The sequence below is a fragment of the Synchiropus splendidus genome, chromosome 5 (genome assembly GCF_027744825.2).
Source record: "Synchiropus splendidus isolate RoL2022-P1 chromosome 5, RoL_Sspl_1.0, whole genome shotgun sequence".
Lineage (NCBI taxonomy): Eukaryota > Metazoa > Chordata > Actinopteri > Syngnathiformes > Callionymidae > Synchiropus > Synchiropus splendidus.
In genome coordinates this window covers 10,693,332-10,712,137 of record NC_071338.1, presented here as the reverse complement: position 1 = coordinate 10,712,137, position 18,806 = coordinate 10,693,332, and the positions used below count along the sequence as shown (strand labels likewise).

General features: G+C 42.5%; 3 protein-coding genes across 10 annotated transcripts; 1 reads left to right on the top strand and 2 right to left on the bottom strand.

Annotated features, from left to right (window-relative positions):
* Positions 1-303: 303 nt before the first annotated feature.
* Positions 304-8,064, bottom strand: LOC128759020 (transforming growth factor beta-1-induced transcript 1 protein-like). 2 transcript variants are annotated; one of them, XM_053865604.1, is made up of 12 exons: positions 7,798-8,064; positions 5,567-5,617; positions 4,968-5,116; positions 4,832-4,887; positions 3,562-3,695; positions 3,408-3,489; positions 2,969-3,053; positions 1,963-2,199; positions 1,669-1,842; positions 1,447-1,528; positions 1,216-1,364; positions 304-1,018 (listed from the first exon to the last, which is right to left on the bottom strand). In XM_053865604.1, exons 1-12 carry the CDS (start codon positions 7,808-7,810, stop codon positions 752-754), a joined length of 1,479 nt encoding a protein of 492 aa, XP_053721579.1. In that variant the 5' UTR covers positions 7,811-8,064; the 3' UTR covers positions 304-751. The 2 variants fall into 2 exon arrangements, with proteins under 2 accessions (XP_053721579.1, XP_053721580.1); XM_053865605.1 differs by lacking the exon at positions 5,567-5,617 and having other exon boundaries at positions 7,798-8,061.
* On the top strand, positions 7,629-18,806 carry pkmyt1 (protein kinase, membrane associated tyrosine/threonine 1). 5 transcript variants are annotated; one of them, XM_053865603.1, is made up of 8 exons: positions 7,629-7,776; positions 15,206-15,604; positions 15,686-15,923; positions 16,006-16,285; positions 16,363-16,469; positions 16,549-16,721; positions 17,421-17,650; positions 17,784-18,806. In XM_053865603.1, the coding sequence occupies exons 2-8, from the start codon at positions 15,248-15,250 to the stop codon at positions 18,121-18,123; spliced, it is 1,725 nt and encodes a 574-aa protein (XP_053721578.1). In that variant the 5' UTR covers positions 7,629-7,776; positions 15,206-15,247; the 3' UTR covers positions 18,124-18,806. The 5 variants fall into 5 exon arrangements, with proteins under 5 accessions (XP_053721578.1, XP_053721575.1, XP_053721577.1 ...); XM_053865600.1 differs by lacking the exon at positions 7,629-7,776 and adding an exon at positions 14,586-14,734; XM_053865602.1 differs by lacking the exon at positions 7,629-7,776 and adding an exon at positions 14,887-15,025.
* LOC128759022 (elongin-B) lies at positions 9,799-17,004 on the bottom strand. Of its 3 annotated transcripts, none has more exons than XM_053865606.1 (4): positions 15,979-17,004; positions 13,134-13,268; positions 10,947-11,055; positions 9,799-10,631 (listed from the first exon to the last, which is right to left on the bottom strand). In XM_053865606.1, exons 1-4 carry the CDS (start codon positions 16,018-16,020, stop codon positions 10,519-10,521), a joined length of 399 nt encoding a protein of 132 aa, XP_053721581.1. In that variant the 5' UTR covers positions 16,021-17,004; the 3' UTR covers positions 9,799-10,518. The 3 variants fall into 3 exon arrangements, with proteins under 3 accessions (XP_053721581.1, XP_053721583.1, XP_053721582.1); XM_053865608.1 differs by lacking the exon at positions 15,979-17,004 and adding an exon at positions 14,726-14,889; XM_053865607.1 differs by lacking the exon at positions 15,979-17,004 and adding an exon at positions 14,464-14,626.

The window sequence follows — 18,806 nt, the reverse complement described above, 5'->3', positions numbered from 1 at the left end:
GTTGTGTCCTTATGTGTTCTCTCATGATCCCAAATTTCACAGAACCAATTGAATAAAATATCAAGTTCATGAAACTCAGAACATATGTGTGGACATGTGCTCCAAGTATAAATGGAAGAGTAGCATGGGCTGATGACAAAAAAAAAAAGTTTCATTGTTCCTAAAGTATGTATTTCCCTAATATATTTACAGTAGTTCTAGTATGTGTCTGCAGCATGATGCCATCTTAGGCAATGAAACTGGAATAGGCATCCATGAACATGTGATACCATTCATCAAAGGTCACCAGAAATATCACGGTGGTAAACAAAGTGTCATGTTTTATTCGCCTTTCTTTGGTGCAATGAGTACATGAGTGAAAAAATAATCCATGATAAATCCAACATCTTCACTTGTCATGTTGACCATAACATAGCATGTAGCCAACTACAAATAAGTGCCATAGCAGTTACAACTTAAAGCTCAGCAACTTAAAGCAAATATATTACAGGGGATTTCCTCACGCAAGAACAACAAAAGCCACCCAAAAATGTTTCTCATTACCTTTGGCAAAAAAGAATCCCCCCCAACATTCAATTTGAATCAATTCCAGATTTACATCCACAGTAAACTCTTTGGTATTTCAGCATAAATGCTCAACGTTACGGACATTGGTTGCATCATTTTGATCAGGAAAAGCCAAGAGAGACCAGCTCCTCCCTCGTTCCCAGAGTCAAAATAAAAAACAAAAAAGTTTTCTTCATTCAGAATCTTAACCAAAAAGTTTAATGAAGCAAGGGTGGCAGTAGGGTTTGTTCTCTTGTTCTTTGAAACAACCTTTGCTCAGAGGTTTAAGGCAGAAGTGACATACAAGGTGATGCGGGTGAAATTTGGCCCCCATGGCGGTGACGCAGCGCCCCAGGATGGGCTGCTGGCAGGCCTGACACATGCTGCCCCGGGACTGGTGGTAGTGGGCCTCGCAGAGCGGCTTCCCCTCGTGTTCAAAGAAGCTGCCGTTGACAAAGGGGCTGTGGCACTCCTGCGCAGAGAAAATGGAACAGCGAAGTGAGGAGTTGCAGGTCTCACATGTGCTTATCATTTTGATAAATTCACAACATTAAGATTTCTTTAAGTTTAAGTAGTAGATCTGACAACATGGTTTCAGCTTCATAGTTTATTCACCGTTGACCAGGTCAAACTAACATGACTCTGCATGACTCTTTCAGCAATACTCACCCTGCAAACGAAACACTGAGGGTGCCAGAGAGAGTTGAGAGCAGAGATGTAGTTTTCCAGGATGGGTTGACTGCAGCCTTGGCAGCGGGAGGCGAACAGAGTCAGGAAGCACTGCTGACAGTACTGCTGGCCCTCGCGGTCGTGGAAACCTAAAAATCCCATTCAAATTTAGAAACAATTTTTGCACATCTTCACATTTGACAGGTCCTGCTGGACAAAAATGCGTTTTACCTTCATCGCCAAAGGTCCGGCTGCACTTGACACAACAGAAACACTCTGGGTGCCAGTTTTTCTCCAGGGCAGTGACCATTTTCTACAACAGAAGAGGAAATGATTCCGAACATTTTCAGACAAGTAGACAGCAGCTGGATATATGTATCACAAAGAAATAGAAACAATCACCACCTCACAACAGCAAGAGTGAAAAATACATGCTCGACATGAGTCTCTTACGTTCAGAATGGGCTTGTTGCAGTTTGCACAGTGCGGTGAGAAGAGAGTAAAGTAGTCTGACTCGCAGTATGGACGACCATCCTTCTCGAAAAAGTTGCGACTGCCCAATTCGGTCTCACACTCCGTGCACACAAAGTGCTCTGGGTGCCAGACCTTCCCCAGAGCTGTCACCACCTGCACAAGGACAGTCAGTGAAGGGAAACCACTGTTCTAAATAATCAAATGACATAAACACAATGACATACAGGGTATGATCTTTAGCCAAACATAATTAAGACAGTTAATGCTACAAACCTGTCCGACTACTGGCTTCTGGCAGGCAGAGCAGTTCCCCTTGGAGGATGTTTGAACTCCTTGTCGGCTCAGGTCTGACTGCAGAAGCCCCAACATGCTGTCCAAGGAGCCGCCGGGTGCTGGTTGTGGAGGACTGACCAGCTGCTGTGGCACCGGAGCCACAGGAGCCGCAGGAGCCGCAGGAGCTGCTGGAGCCACGGGAGCCGCAGGAGCCGTGGGAGCCACTGGCAATGCTGGCTGGGAGAGAAACAACAATGATTTGTCTGTTTTATGAACGGGAACATGGTCAAATTAATGTAAATAGAGAATAAACAATTTTAAATGAATTTGGTATATTACCGAATCAAATGATGGACACATACATACATTTAAATAACAAAATATTGTTTATTTTGCATCAGTTTGACAATGGCACAATAAATCACGATGGTGGCTATATTCAAGTTTTTATATCACCTTATTTAAACTAAAGCCCTTTTAATGTCTTGAAAATATTTGTATAAGAATTTCAATTTTATAATATTAAATTAAATTAAATTATTTTTTGTTGTGATTTATTAATTGTAATTAATTTATTTAAGTCCCACCACTAATTATTATATTATATTATATTATATTATATTATATTATATTATATTATGCATTATTTTTTTCCATTTTGTCCCCTGTATTATATTATGAATTATACATACATTATTATATTATACCTCAAATATTTATTACTACTCATTATCGTATAACAAGTTATTCATTTCCTTCCATAAAAGGGAAAAATAATGTGTTTTTTAATCTGAATCTTCTACCATCTGGAACACAAATTGTGGAACTTTTTAACATGTTACCATGTTAGAGTCATCATCACTTTATAAAACAAAACAAAAATGATAGAGAGACTGATCCGAGGCTAATCTCTAGGCAAAGTCTGGTGACTGGTGTTAACCATCAATAGAAGGGAGTGAGGCTGCTGCCCAATGGTCTGAGTATGTGGGTGGTCAGGTGGACTTACTGTGCTCTGCACCCGGAAGTCTGACAGGGAAGCCATCAGTTTGTCCAACTCCAGAGTGGCAGAGGTCGCAGAAGGCTTGGAGGAGCTAAAATTACAGAAGACAATTACTCCAGTGATGCTCACACTCTCATGCAGCTTCAGGTGATGAAAGTCTTTCAGAGCCATATCTGTTTCAGTGAAAGTTGCATGCGGCGTTGACATTTCAGCTCAAGCGTCCGTGTCAGCATTTTAAATCACATTGGATGTAATCTAGGGCAGCGATGTCAAACAAAGAGGATGCAATTCAGAGCACAGTCCAAGATGCGGTCCGAACAGAATCAATATTCATTGAACAGCATTTGACCCCAGGGTTTGGGTTCGACAAATGATATACAGGGTGTTTTTCCAGTAACAACGCCCTTGCATGCAACGTTTACTGCATAAAACGGACCGTTCTTACTTGTTTGAGGAGGGTCTGTCCTTGTCTTTGATCATGTCCCTGTCGTCTTTCTTGGAGGAAGGGAACTGAGCCAGAATCTCATCTGAAAATGTGTCAAGGTTTTTTTCTTCAATACACACTTCATGCTATGACGGATTACACAATACACTCAGACCTGTAATATTGAACTGGGTGGCATTCAGCTCCTGCAACAGGTGATCCAGCTCACTCAGACCTCCGCCTAACAATGAAGAGGAGAAGGTTGGAGGGGGGTCCGCTGTGCGAGGGGATCGAGGTTTACACACTGTGCTGTGAACAAGAAAACCAGAAGAGAGTAGAACATTATTGTTAGCTTCCCATGCCGTCATTATCTGGAGTGGTGATTTGAAGCGTTGATGAATATAGTGCGTCCCTACTTGAAATCCGGCAGAATTGGAGGACAATTTACCAAATACAACTGGAACAGACCTCTTCATAAGAACTAGCTCACATACATTTGAGTCTGAAAATACTCATAAATGCCCAGTGAAACTTGATCAGGTGTGCTAGTTTCATTTTGAATCCGTTATTGTCAACTGTCAAAATGAGACCAAAGATCTGCCATGCTCAGTCATCATTAGTCATCCATGAGATGACAAAAGCATTAGGCGCAACCCCATCGGCGGCACCAGAGAGCTGAGCTTCAGAACAGGAGGTAACAACTGTCGTGAGAGGTCTTCACCTCCACGAATGCAGAGGCTTCACCACAAGAGATAAACCACTCCAAACAGGAAGGTCAGATAAGAGGTTGCCCAACAACATCCTGGACACAAGCGACAGATTCATTTAAGCCAGGGAGAGGAGAGAGTATAGAGAAGGAACTGAAGTGCTCATGAACGTGCCACCTCCTCAGTGAAGCACGGTGGTGGTAGTGCTATGGCATGAGCATTGGGCTGTACAATGGAAACAAATGTTAGACAGTGACAGTTTGATTCATGATTGTCCCTTAAAGTCCCTTAAAGAGGGGACGGACATACAGTATGGACGTGTCTACTGCATGAATACTCCTGAACCTTTCTCACTACCAATAGTAGTATAGTAACAACGGTCTTTTGTCAGCAAAACAAAATCAGTACAATAGCAGTGGTTATGGCTTGGAATGATGAACAATCACACAGAGAACCACATGAAAAATGCTAGCTTGTATGTTTAATGTCAGTGTCTGAATGTAATAACTGACCATAGCAGAAGCTGTTTGATAATTAAAAGTTGACCGAAAAAAAAAAAAAACTACTGGATGACATCAGTAAATCTCAATGGTAAAGGCTGGATTTATCCTTCACTTGGAATTTTAAATATGTGAGTTAATTCATCGATCTAAAGTAGATATATATTTTGAGACACACTCACAAAGTTAGACGCTTTTATACCAGTGCAGACGGTGTGAAGAAAAGTGAGGGACTTACCTGTATAATTTGTCTGGTTTGGGATTCTGAGTCGACTTCATGGCTGCAGAAACTGTCTGAAAAAAATAAGTTAAAGAGGCATTAATCTCAACAGCGATGAGGAGCGTAGTGGGTAATGCGAGGATGTGTTCCATACCTGCTGGGGCGTGTAGGCTGGCGGCGGTGGCCGGGACTCCCCAGAATTCTGGATCACACTGTCGCTGTTTGAAGGTGGATCCGAGGTGAGGAGTACGGGACACCGTGCCAGAGGAGAGCCGGTGTTCTCCAAGTCAGCAAGGAGGGCATCTGCAGGGTAAAGACAAAATGGAGTTTTGGGAGCAGGTCAACTTATTCATCACTTTAATGTTGGGTATGATGGTTGTAATGAGAGGTAAAGGGAAGAGGAAAAGATGCTTTCTTTTGGCTGATCACTAAGTTGGTTAACAAAGGTGGGAAGCTTCGGCTTGTGTGAGTGAAAATCACGCCGACCTCTGCACCTGAACACAGGTAAAAGGCTGAAGAGTGATGCCAGTCATGGAACACCTGTCTCATGCAGTGAGCAGGATTTTCACTCGGCAGCTCTCCACTTATGCCACTCTCTCTGTGGTGCTTCCATGAAGCTGCTCACATGGAAGTTCAGTTGTGAAGAGAGACATGGACAACTAAACATGCCATGAAACATGGGAGGAAATGGACTGGATGAAGGAACAACACGACACAGTGACAGATGAAACAAACATAGAAACACTTACGTACCAAACACAACAATACGAGGACTGAGAGGGTAGTTAAGTGTCTCAGGCACTCCTGAGGAGAAACGGACAGCAGCAGCAGCAAGTCAGCCTTCACGTCAGACAACATGCAGAAACTGGACAGGACAGTCACAAGTGAATAATAACAATCTAATGACCGAATAATGGTATGACATGCTATTGTGGACAGGAAGCAAAGGAGGAAGAGTGTGTAGCAGCTGATAGTTAACTCCACTTCACCCCCACCCACCCCATGCTGCAATGGAAACGGTCCAGATACTCAGTATTCAGAGCTCTACAGCTGTACAACATCATTTTGGCTCGCCAAGCTCCAGAGCTACAAATCCAGAACAAGGCAGACTAAACATGAACTATTACCAGTCTGCTTTGGCAGAATGTCTCTATTTATACAGTGACTTCTCTCCATCACAGAAGCTTCTACTCTAGATTTAACCATAGGGCCAAACTGTTAGCGGGAAAAGGATTCATGTCAGTAAGCATGGCGCCATACACAACAATACAGTGCGTTTTGAAAAATGAAAATACAATATCAAAAAGTTCAAACTGGAAAGTAAGTGACGGCGCAAATTGTGTTTAGGATTTCTTTTTTGTTGATTTATTTGTCTTTGCTTTTCTTTAAAAGTTTGCAAGTCAAAAACATTGCCGATTTGAATATGCTCTCAAAGATTATCGGAGGGTCCAAATACGGCCATTAATCCAGATGGAGGTCAACAAGACATCTAGACTACATGTCAACTTAGGTGTGAGAAAGACGTGTGTGTCCCATATCAATCCAGGTCTATGCAGGCAGGGGACCTGTGGTAAAGATTATCCCCCGAAAATCTTCAGAGGAATAGAGGTGCTCAAGAAGAGGAGGTTTTGTGTGAAAACTCCAACAGATAGAATTTGGGATGGATCCTCCCCTCCTGGTTGGATTCACATTTCCACCATCCTCTAAGAACAAATCATTAAACAGAATGACCTATGTATGACCTGGCAACCCAGCACAGCCCTGCAGGTCCAGATGGCAGTCACGCTTCTGGGTCTCCCAGACACGATGCTGGACTCAGGAGCATCCCGCTCATGTGTACATTCACCATCCTATTTTTGGTGCTAAAATTGTGCATTTCATTCCAGCATAGGACCATCAGAGAAGCTGGCTTAAAAGGGAAGTCTGGTACACTGAGATAAGCGTTTTCAAGTGAGTTACAGGGAGAGCATGTGTATATGAGCGTGCTTTTCAGTGGGATATCACCAGTAGGAATCATCTCCATTAGCCGTCCTACGATGGTATCTGAGGGTGATGAACGGATACCCACTGAAGAGATAGTTTACTTTGATGACATATCTCCGAGGCCACTTCAACGCCGGGTGATTCACACACGGAGCATGTGGCCAGGACCTTATGTCTCCTGTTTAACAGCCACACACATCCATTCACACACGAGCTGCACAAACTGCTCTTATAAGGAGATAAACTTCTCTCAGTGGGAATTATGACCATATTTAGAGCTTCAAGTCGACTTGTTTGTCTTGGCCGAGGGCCTGCAGAGCAAGTGGCCTCCCTCACAAGCGTCAAATACATAAACTTGACACAGTGTTGTACAACAGTGTTTGGCGTCCTAAACATGGCCACTGCCTGACTCATGCTCTGTGTGCAATTTAATCCAGATGTGCCCCACGGATTCGCTTTAGAGCCTAATGGGCCAGATTGGCTCCAGTCGAGAGGTCGAAAAATACTGCTCTGTGTGAGATGAGCAGCAGTGGTGAAGGGCTTTTCTGTTTTCTTTGTGGTTTCTGAAACAGCGGGCTGGTTTTGGGCTATTTCAGGTCACTAGAATGGAAGAAGGGGGGAAGACGACCAGAACCTTTTGCCTCAGGAGTGAGTCGCCTCTTTCCCCACCGTCATTTGTTGGCGGTAATGGACACAAAAGGTCAAGAGCGGATTCTCTGAAATGTAATTTGCAACGGCTTTATTGAATGAACAAGGCATGCTCAAACCAGATAACAGACCATGTCATAAAGTCAAGGAAAACATACTCTTTGTTAATGAGAGGAAACAAGTTCACGCTGGGAAGTGGAATAACACACAACCATTCCTGTTTCTGGAAAGAGGAATCCCCCTCCATATCGACCGGAGCTGCCTGTCAGACATGGCAGATGTCTAGTTTTCCATGGCAAACCACCCTCCTCCGAGACCCCCACGATTTAAAAGTAGGTTCCTCACGCACTCACCTAGATCCTCCATGATGTCTCTCCTCAGGCGGCCAGGACGATGCGACCATGAAGAAGTTGTAATGGAGGCGTGTGTGTACAGTGCTGGCGCTATTGTCTGCTCCTCCGTAACTTCTTGGACACCGTTATCCGCCTACGGAGGAGGAGGAGGAGGAAGGGCAGGAGGGAGGGCGTCCCGATGCCTTTTCCTTTTCCCCCCCACCAGCCTCTTCCTGTCCTGCGGGCCAGACGGAGCTGCGACCGGAGGAAGAGGCGTAGTTGAATAAATGTGGTCGCGTCGCCGCATTCCCCTGACAAATGACGTCACCCCGCATTCTAGGTCCTTATTTGGGATCATTCAAGTCGTGGATGTCATCTTGACAACGACACATAAAGCAGTGAGCGAACGTGCGCACAGTCGTGTTTGCTCAGGAAAGACCCTTAAAAAGGTGCCGATCAGGATCATGGGTCTTTTCATCGCTTACCATTGCAGCCCGGGTTGGTTTAAAATTGCTCAAGTGTTAGCGAGTGTAGGAAGCAAGCGGGAACATTTTCTGAAAATGGAGGATGACTAAAATGTTGGTTCTTCTGAGTGCAGTAACAAGCAGCTGCTGTAACGTGGCTTTCCTCTTAGGCCGACCACTGGACTCCAGTGGAAAGCAGATGAGCAGCCGTGTCATCGATCGACTTCTCTGAGCAGAACACTTCCTCAGCGTCGGTTCAACAGCGGTCAGCAGGTCAAGGCCAGACTGTACAGTAGGTTCACTTGTGCTCAGAGAAGGTTAAGGGTGCTGCACTACTGAAAGGCTCATATAAGTCATAAATTCAGTGGTGATGTCCTTAACATGTAGCTAGGAACCTATAGATAATAATGCTGTTCTTTGAGTCGGTGCAACCAATAAAGGTAGAATGTTTACAGTGGCCAGCGGATTTACAAGTCAAGATGTTTGGATACTAGGTCAGTCTTTTTTTTTTTTAACAGAAAAAGTAGTTTATCATTCTCAGGAAAAGGGAAGTCATACTTGCTTAAGTTACTTACCAGCTGACTAATATCTCCCAGGAAGACCGAGGAAGTTTGTTTTTCTATGTATTGCAGAGGGCCTTTGAAATGTTCCACTTAAATATAGTGTGCAAAATTATATATGTTACGCTGCTCTCCTATAGTTTTGTTTACTAGACGCTTTCTATGTTCACACTGAGTCATTTTGGAAGGTTTTGTCTTGTCTCCGTGGTCACAATGTGGTGTTGATTCAATCCGAGGGTCAACCATGTGTGTCCATACATGCTCAACAAGCAGCGTGAACATGTCGTGACCACTCCCCAGCCAGATTATCAGAAGTCACTACAAAAACCCGCATTTGACCTCTCAAGATGTCACAGATACCTGTAGTTGTGAGGCAGCGAGCCATCGGCATTGTCAGGAAGGAAAATACAGACGCTTAAATATGTCAATGCTTGATTCCGTGATGTTGAATCAATATTTTTGCGATACTTGATTGTAATATTGTCTCGATATTTTGATATTGACATTTAATACATAAAAGTAATTTGGATATGCTGCTGCATTTGTAATGTTTGTTTTCTTCTTGCACATTTGACTTAGTTTGTTGATTAATGGAGCGATTTATTCCTCAGTTGGACTTTAACTCAACATCTAACTGGACTGACAGCACAACAATAAACTCATTTACAGCTGATGAAGTTGTTGGTTTGGACAACAGGCAAATTTTCACAGACACTGACCAGTGTGAAAATCGGGGATGACAACCCTTGTGCAAACGGACACTAATGTACATGTTACGTGATGTATTGCGTCCTTTTCCCATCGCTATGAGTGAGAATTTTATCACATTCTATTGCTGTAAATTTTGACTTCTATGCCAGAACAGGAATTTATATTAAAAAAGGAAAAATGCCTTGCAGACGCTGCGTTTACAATTTTGGTTCAGTATAGTTTGGCATGGAAATTGCTCAGTTTGCCAAGTATCAATGTCATGACGTGAAGAAAGAGAGGCATTTGGATAGAAAGCAAACAGGAAAGAAAAAAAGTTTAATTAAGCAAGCTCACAGTTACAGTTTATGTCTGTGAGTCAGAAGACGCCACATGAGGATGTGGTGAAAATGTCATCTGAAGTCAAACACTGCTAACTATCATCATATACAAAGACAAACTGATGTCCACACAAGTTCTCTGGTGTCTGCCTTTGGTCTCATGGTACGACATGCGGAAGAGCTAGCGTACTAAAGAAACAAAAGTACTTCATCTGACCAAATAACCACGTTCCTTTCAGACATATCTGCAGCATGTGTGAAAGTAAAGGGAGTTTTTTTTTCCCCATGCTGTTTCTCCATTCAGACAACCACCTCTTTACCTGTGCATGTTGCTTTTTAATGACACAACTGTGACACACCACTACACCTTCACCTTTTCAAAAATATTAATGATAATAAGACAACACAAACACACAATCATACCGTCCAAACATATTTCTTCACTCTGGACATTGAGTCATTTGGGGAGCAGTACTGCATGTCAAAGTTATCATTAAATGACTTGTGAATTAACTCAAACAGGTTTGGATGTGAAGGGTCAGGGCAGTGCTGGGATAATAGCATAAAGGTACCGTGGATACGCTTGGTTACCCAAAATGTCCCCATCCACTAAACGAATTTACATTATATCCTTGTCTGAGCCAATTTTTGACTGCAGTTACTCCACACACTCCCCTTTCCATGCTCCCCTCACTGCACTGCCTGCTCATTTGCAGTGCTACCAGAGTCCTGAGGCTTCATCACATCTGGGAGTTCAGGGGGGCTGGAGAAGGCTTCGATGTGCAACGGCTCAAATCTCTCATCTGAAGGAAGAAAGGGTGACATAGCAAGTTAGTAGAGCAGTCTCTTCCAGCCCCAAGTGTTGGAACTATATTCTTTATCATCAACATCAAGTACATATCAAGTCTGTCAAACTGAATTGTAGCACAATCATCTTAAGCAGGTGAATTTTATATGCTAAATTCTGATCCATTTGTTGAGGGGAAAAACAGAAACAAAAAACATACGACCTCCTAACCAACAGGGGGTTGCTTTAGCTCCTCTTACTCACAACAGTGTGTGAAAGCTCATTAATGATGTGAAACTAATCCAGAACAGAAACAAATAAAAAGTAGTACCATTGACTCGAAATGCCAGACCAACTGTGGCTGGTGCCTGCGGTCTGGCAGTCTGGTTGGTAAATCCACAGTCACCAAGTGTTTTTCCATCTTCTAGCAACTGATCATCCTGTGAGAGAATACAGATGTGTTACAAAGGCAAGTAGACAATGAGATCAGTAGAAATAAATATGACCTAAATCAAAAATAACCTTAAATCGGGATTAAATCAATTTCTACAATTTGTCACCAACCTCTGACCAATATGGCAAGAAGTCCAGAATATTCTAAGAATTACTTCACATTTGACCCACTAATACAGGGTTAACTTTTTTTCACCAGTATTTCAGAATTCATTGCAAAAATTAACTCGATGTGTTTTTGACAGCCACATACAGTATATGTAGGGCAAAATGGCCTGCTTCATCTCCAAATAACTCACATAATCAGAATGATATTGTGTTATTTATTGAAGAGAGTATAAAAAAAATACTGCCTGCTGCCAATATTTCAAATCCATAAACAGTGATACTGTCAGTTGAGTTGAATATGTTCAGTGACTGAGTGCGCAACCCACATACTCTTAAATCAAATAAAAACTTGCCATTGAAAATAATCAAAATGTCAGTTAATTTTTCAACTCATTTACCCCAAAAAACAAAAGAAAGTGTACTTAAAAACGACAAATATGGTATATAAACAACAAAATCAGAATCACAAAACTATTTATTGATAAGTGAAGTAAAAAATCAGTAGCACAACAGATGAAAAATGGGAACACGGTCTGGACTCAGAGATCAGATTTTTTTTTTTTGGCTCTCCAAGAAAAATACAAATCTGACAAGACAAATATAACTTTGTCCAAAACACGTTTGCTCATTGACTTAAACTCTCTTGAATTATAAAAAAGCCTGACAGCGCAAAAGTTTCTTACGATTACGGAAACATGATCCACAATCACCTTGGAGGGCACCGTAATATAACTTTGTCCAAAACAAGTTTGCTCATTGACTCAAACTCTCATGAATTATAAAAAAGTCTGACAGCGCAAAAGTTTCTTACGATTACGAAAACATGATCCACAATCACTCTGGAGGGCACCGTGAGCCCGCTACACAGAGGGAGCCCCTCGGTGAGACAGCTCGAGCCTCCGGTTTACACGGCGTGGGGGACGCCAATATTGTCATGAATACCATGCTCTGTATAACAGCAGCATGGTATTCAGTGTCAGATTCTCAGAGGAGCAGACGCTCATCCAGCGCTGAGTCACAACAGCAGTGATTGCTGTCGGAGATGTTTTGAAAACCAGTGATTATTTGGAAGTGGATAAATGCATAAGAACAATCGCTCACACTCAAACTGAGACAAGGGTGATAAACTCAAGCACGCCTTGTTATTCGTCATGCTGCAGAGATGCAGGAAGAGCGCTCAAATATGGAAGTTTTATCATAAAAGGAGTGACTTCTTAAGTTCTCATGAAAAATGACTCAAAAAGCTTGGAATGTGAAATCGCAGCTTACAACACAGCTTTGCATCCCAGTCAAGTCAAGTGTCTGCTCAGTTCGAAATATTGTCTCCCATCTCCACTGTTCTAAAGCCAGACCATACAGACTGGTGTTTGCAGAGAGAAACATTTAAACTACATGATGAAGGTTAAATATAACTGTTAAATCATTATTTATACACTCATTGTTTCCTTGTTAACTGTTCAAATAAAGTTTGAAAGTTCAATGACAGCAAAATCTTAAATCGTTGAATGATCTACATTATGATTTGAATTAAAATAATTGCGATTATCATTTTTGCCATAATCGTTGAGCCCTACTTGGAAGTCTATAGTCAACATAACAGAAAACACCCAGCACGGGTGACTATGGTCCATGTATATCCACTGACTGACAGCCTAAACGAGAACACGCACAACTTTTTTTTCTCATCAACCAATCGCATCAAGTGTGGCCGGTTTCAACCAATTATTTAAAATTATTAGCCATTTTGGATTGTCTGTATATGATATTTGGCCAAGTATTTTAAATGTTATTAGGCTTCGGCTACAAATGTTCAATTTCACGAATGTAACATGTTCTAAAGTTGTCATTTAAGTGAACTGTTGGTCCTGTTGAGCAACAACAGGTTTGGGAGTTGCTTCAAAAACAGGCTGGTCAAGCTACAGAAAAATGACAAAATTAGCATTATTCCCAGACTCACTTTATAGAGCCGTTGGTCCTCCGGTGTCCTTTTCAAAATACCCTCCACAATACGTTTGAGCTCATACACAGTGGTGGACTCCTTGGCGTCTGTGAAAATTGTGGTCTTGTGACGCCGGATCATCAAGAACACGTCCTAAGAACAAGACATGGAGAACATACATTATCATCGGGCTGCATCACTCAAAACATTGTCATCAGGACAAGCACATGTGAGACAGTGCATCATTTGAGTATTACTGAGAAATCTTTTTTTCTCTCTGTGGAGCTTAAGTTTAACAAACAATAAATGTCAGAAATAGCCTGATTCTGATCTGTTGAATAACAATGACATTTACTGTAAATCCAGACACGTTGCACGAAAGGAATCACAGAATTACACAGTATTTTTAGTTATCACAGTAATTTCCCACATTTAATCATCAACTTTTACTGATTTTTATAACTTATCTGTCAGTTTTATGTAAAAATAAGTCTGTACTTGTAATAAAGTGTAAAACAAATTGTAATAATAAAATAACAATTTGTCTACTTGTTTGAGATCCACTTTTTGGAAGACCTTTTGAAATATCGCTATTCAAGTTGTCTGGTGACAGTTCTTGTTAATTACCGCATTTTATGTATCGCAGTGAAAGATAAATTGCAATGTCACTTTTTCTTCCAATACCATACAGCATTTTTCTTAAGTCATTAGAAATAACTACTGTGAGGAAACAGTGGCAACCAAAACGTCAACAATCATGTTCCCTACAGCAACGGTTTGATAGAAATAACAATACCGTTTGCAAATGCTTTTCATTAGTTTCTTTAAAATAAGCTTTCTACATCAATTTCATAGATTCTCCTATTCCATAGTGGTTCTACATCAAACATGAATGTGTAATGATCTGTTTACCGGAAATCCTACATGTTGGTAGTTACTAAAGAAGAAGAATAAGTTGCGTTCAGTTACGTTGAACACTTTGACTAACTGGTGACAAACCATTTTGCTAGCAGGCTAACACTAGCAAATACGGCAATGCAGAGAATTTCACCAACAACACATACGGCCTTCTCAATTCCATGAGAGGATATAAAATCACGACAAGTTACGGCACCCAACACTTCCGAGAGCACTTCGGTTGTCCACGGAATTTCACACATTAAACGTAATGTTGTATAGAAGGCGAGGCTCACATTGAAATCTTAGCATTAGCACACAGCCATATAAAGCCCAACGCTAGGTTCGCAGAGCCTACGGTCGTCGTGATCTGTACTAGCAGTCTTTAAACATAAACGTCTGAACATTGACAAGGCATTTGACATTGAAGTGAAACCAAAGAAGACTTTACCATCTCAAGTGGTTTAGCTAGCTAATTGCGCCAGCCCTTTCAGTGCAGCAGAACCCCAGTCTTGCGTGTGTTGCGTAATTCAAATGCGGCCGTTAGTATTCACGAAAGGCAGCTACGCGTCAAGCAACCGGAAGTGGTGACGTCAATGCTACGTCGGTGAAACGTGTGTTTTCAGAAATTGGCGCGAGCTCCATTTGCGTTTGAAGGGTGCCGTACGGGCTGTGTCTCAACTCTCCATTTTATTTCGGATTGTTGCCCTTACCGGAATATGGTCAGTGCTCTGCCTTGTTGTAAATGTTTCCTCAATACCAAATATTATGCCGTGGCGCCTTCGTGTTTGTTATCCGTTAGCTCGCCGTAAAAAAGGTGACGTTGCTAATGTGTATTAACCGTTGTCGTTGACAGCTTGAACCTTTACCTGCCATGTCATTATTTGACACCTTTTGTTTAATATGGTCTTTGAACTTTGCTTACGTGTCTAGCCTTTGTTGCGTCAGTGTCTGTATTTAAATCAGAACCGTTGTCTTTGAAGTTCAGTTGGATGTCGCCGCCGATGGAAAAGGTACATCGTACACGATTGTTGCCGTTAAAAAGGGACGTGTTTTCCTGGTAGGGCGAGTATTTGCTGTTCCGGTAGACAGAACATATATCGATAAAAACAGTATGTGTTGATTAATCTCTTGCGGTAACGTATGAACATTTGGTTTCCACTCATCTAAAAAATGTTTTTCTTTCTTTACAGTCTTGGATTTGCTGAACATAAAGAGTCGATTATCCCAACATTATGTCAAGGGCAGAAGAAACCCCCGGGCCCAGGTCTGCTTTGCCTCTTCCCACCCATTTTTCCTTTGCTGAGCAGTCTTTCTCTGCTAAAAAGCGACGTCGCCCAGTCTCATCATCCAACTCGTCCACCTCTCCCGTAAATCAGCTCTCACACTCTCTCCCTCCGCTGCCGCCATCTAAAGGATGGTCCGTTTTGAGCAGACTGGCTCCCCTTAATACTTCAACCGGTAGTCCTGCCTCCAGTTCCCTGAATGAATCTCAAAGTGATGCGTACCCGGGCAAGCAGCAGTCCTATTTTAATCAGACCTTCAACAATTTGGGCCTGCTGGGTAGGGGCTCTTTTGGAGAAGTCTACAAGGTAAAGTACAATCGATCATACTATCACTCTTATGATCATTGTGACGTGGATAAACTGAAATAAATCCTCACTCTTTTATAGGTTCAGTCCAACAAAGATGGACAATACTATGCCGTGAAACGCTCTGCCCATCGGTTCAGGGGAAGCAGGGACCGAAACAGGAGTCTGAGGGAGGCCAGAAATCACGAGAAGCTCTGCCCCCATCCTCACATCTTACATTTCGAAGCATCCTGGGAGGAGCGTGGGCGTCTCTACATCCAGACAGAGCTGTGTAGCACAAGTCTACTCATCTATGCTGAAGACCAACCTCCTGGATCTGGTCAGAAAAAAATACTGTGTTGTCTTGTTGTGCTATGCTATGCAAACTCACTTACATTGTTTGTTGGGTTTGTTTGGTGCAGATGAGCCTGCAGCATGGTCCTATTTGTGCGACCTCCTCTCAGCACTGGATCACCTGCACTCCAATGGTTTCGTGCACCTGGACCTCAAGCCTGCAAATGTATTGGTCACTGAATCTGGACGTCTCAAGCTGGGCGATTTTGGGCTGCTGTTGGAGTTTGATCACAAGAGTCCAGATCCCCTGCAGAACAAGGTGAAGGAGGATGCCCAGGAAGGTGATGGCAGATACATGGCTCCTGAGCTTCTGCGTGGAGAGTTTGGACCTGCTGCTGATGTTTTCAGGTCAGAAAATATACCCAGCCTTCATTTTGTGTAACTTGATTATTGAATAACTAACAATGTTTATCGATTTCCTTTAGTTTGGGAGTTTCTATTTTGGAGCTTGCTTGTAACATTGAGGTTCCCAATGGTGGCGAGGGCTGGCAGCTGCTCAGACAAGGCTGCCTCCCTGCTGAGGTTACAGGCGGTGAGTTCGACTTTGACATTAAAACTCTTTGCATGTCCTTGTTGCAATCCCACCTATGATTATTTTTCCACGTTTCTAGAACTATCCACTGAGCTTCAATCTATCCTGAAGATGATGCTGTGCCCAGACCCATCCAAGCGGCCCACGATCGCCGAGCTTCTGGCGCTTCCTTGTGTTCGAAAACACGCATGGAAGAGGAAGGTGCACCTCACGCTTACTGAAACTGCCTTGACTTTGGCCTCCTTCTGCCAGGTGCGCACTTTTCTTTCCTTTGATTTGGTCAGAATTTTGTGAATGGCCAGTAGCCCACGTTACAAACTCACTGACCTGGTCATTTTGGTAAGATGTTAGTTGCTACATTTCATAACATAAGAGTGTAATGGGGAAACTATGTGATGTCTCTCAAACCCCAGACTGACCTGCTGAATGTGGGGTGCTGTCACTGTATGTTAAGATGTTTCCTTCCTCCCTCAGCTCATATGTTTATCCTCATTCTTCCTCACCATCAAGTTCACAGTTAAAGGGAGTTTTTTTTTTTGTGTGTGAGTAGCGGTGGATACCACAGCAGTGTGATTTGGGGTTTCACATTGAAGGACTTTAATATGCAAATTAGATGAGTGAATTTACTTTCATCCCAACATTGCATCACCCTTCACATTATTCTCATTTACAGTACGTCTTTAATCATTTTCAAGCTACAGCCTTTATATCAAAGTGGAATATTTCATTGAGAGAACTCAAAAGCCAAAAGGGTTTTTCCTGTATCGCACCAGTAATCCTAAATATGGCTCCTATTTGGAAACCAGCAGGTGAGGTTAAGTGGAGATGGAGTACGTGTCACGACCTACTGCTAATCATTTTCAAGTGAGGTGCAGGCAGCTTTCATAATTCTGCTCACCATGTCTGTCTTAACTTGCCTGACATGTCAACCCCACTTTCTGTGTCCGCCAGAACATTTTGTGCTTTGGAAGTAGAATTCTTTCTTCGCTTCACTTTCCGTGGCTGCCTCAGAACAAACCAGAGCCCTGCACGCCTCCTCGAAACATGTGCGAGCTGGATTTGACGCACGTCCTTGCCACCCCTCAGATAAAATCAGCAGACAGCTCAGAGGACGAAGAAATGTTTCTGTCTGAGCCTGAACCTCAGCCTAACTCTGAGAATGCCACATCTTTCTTGAACAGGTGAGATTTACTGTCACTTACCCCCTGATAAAGCACTAATTTCAAGTCCAAGCGTGTGAATACTATCAAGATGTCATATTTTTTTGTCATTGACCTTCATTATTCTACCTTTCTTCTTTTTTCGATTCTACAGGCAGTTGCCCCCATTCCGCCTGGATGGTACATCTACTCCTTTAGTAGGATCCTCGGCACCCAAATGCCCTGTCCACTCACCCATTCGCTTGAATGTGCCAGACCTGTCCCCCTTTCATTTGTCTAAGCACTCCAGCGTGCTCTCCCTGACACCAAAGTCCAGCCCCATACACAACAACAGCTTGAATGACAGCTGCCCGAGAATCCGCCACTCCTGCCATTCTTCACAGAGACGCAGCCGGGCCTGGATGCTCTTGGAGGACGACTTGCCCCGTTCCAACTTTGAACCAAAAAATCTGATGGGTCTGTTCCAGGAGACCCCTGTTGGAGGGTCACCATAAGTTCTTCAGAGTTCATTGAATATTATCTTTGCTTGTCATACAGTTTGAAAAAGTGTTTTGTTCTTTAAGCAGTGTTTTGTGCACAGAAGGGCTTCGGCAACTTGCAATATTATGCTTGTGTGAAACCAATCAGTTCAGTGGCCTGTTTGAAGCCATGGTTTTATTTGCATCTTCTGCATTTGTAGATTTTGGGAGGTCATAGTTCAAGCATACTCCAAACTCTCTTAATTTTTTTGGATTGATTTTATTTAGTTTGAACTGATAGCAGTGACAGTTTTTCTTTCTTTGTAAAGTTCTGTTTGATTTTATGATGTAGTGGATCTGTTTCTAAAACACTCAAAAAATAAGAATGTATTTTCTTTCTTAATGTGTGGCATTGGCCCTGTTGCCATTTCTGCCCTGTTCTTTCTTTTGACCACTTTTAAGGTGCCACATGCTGTGGACCGGGACGCAAAATATACGATGATACTTTGTTTCATTGATTCATGCCACTGTGAGCTGCAAAGCATTAAACGCCATTTTATGTTCCCAGAATGTTGACACGATGGTGTTTTTCTTTACAAATCCATCACAACTGTGTCATCGTTTGTCTGCAGAGCTCACTGTCCTGTTCCTCTCAGGTTAAAACCCACTGTTCATGTGCCGTGTCACTTTACTGTAAACTATTAAATTCAAACGTGTTA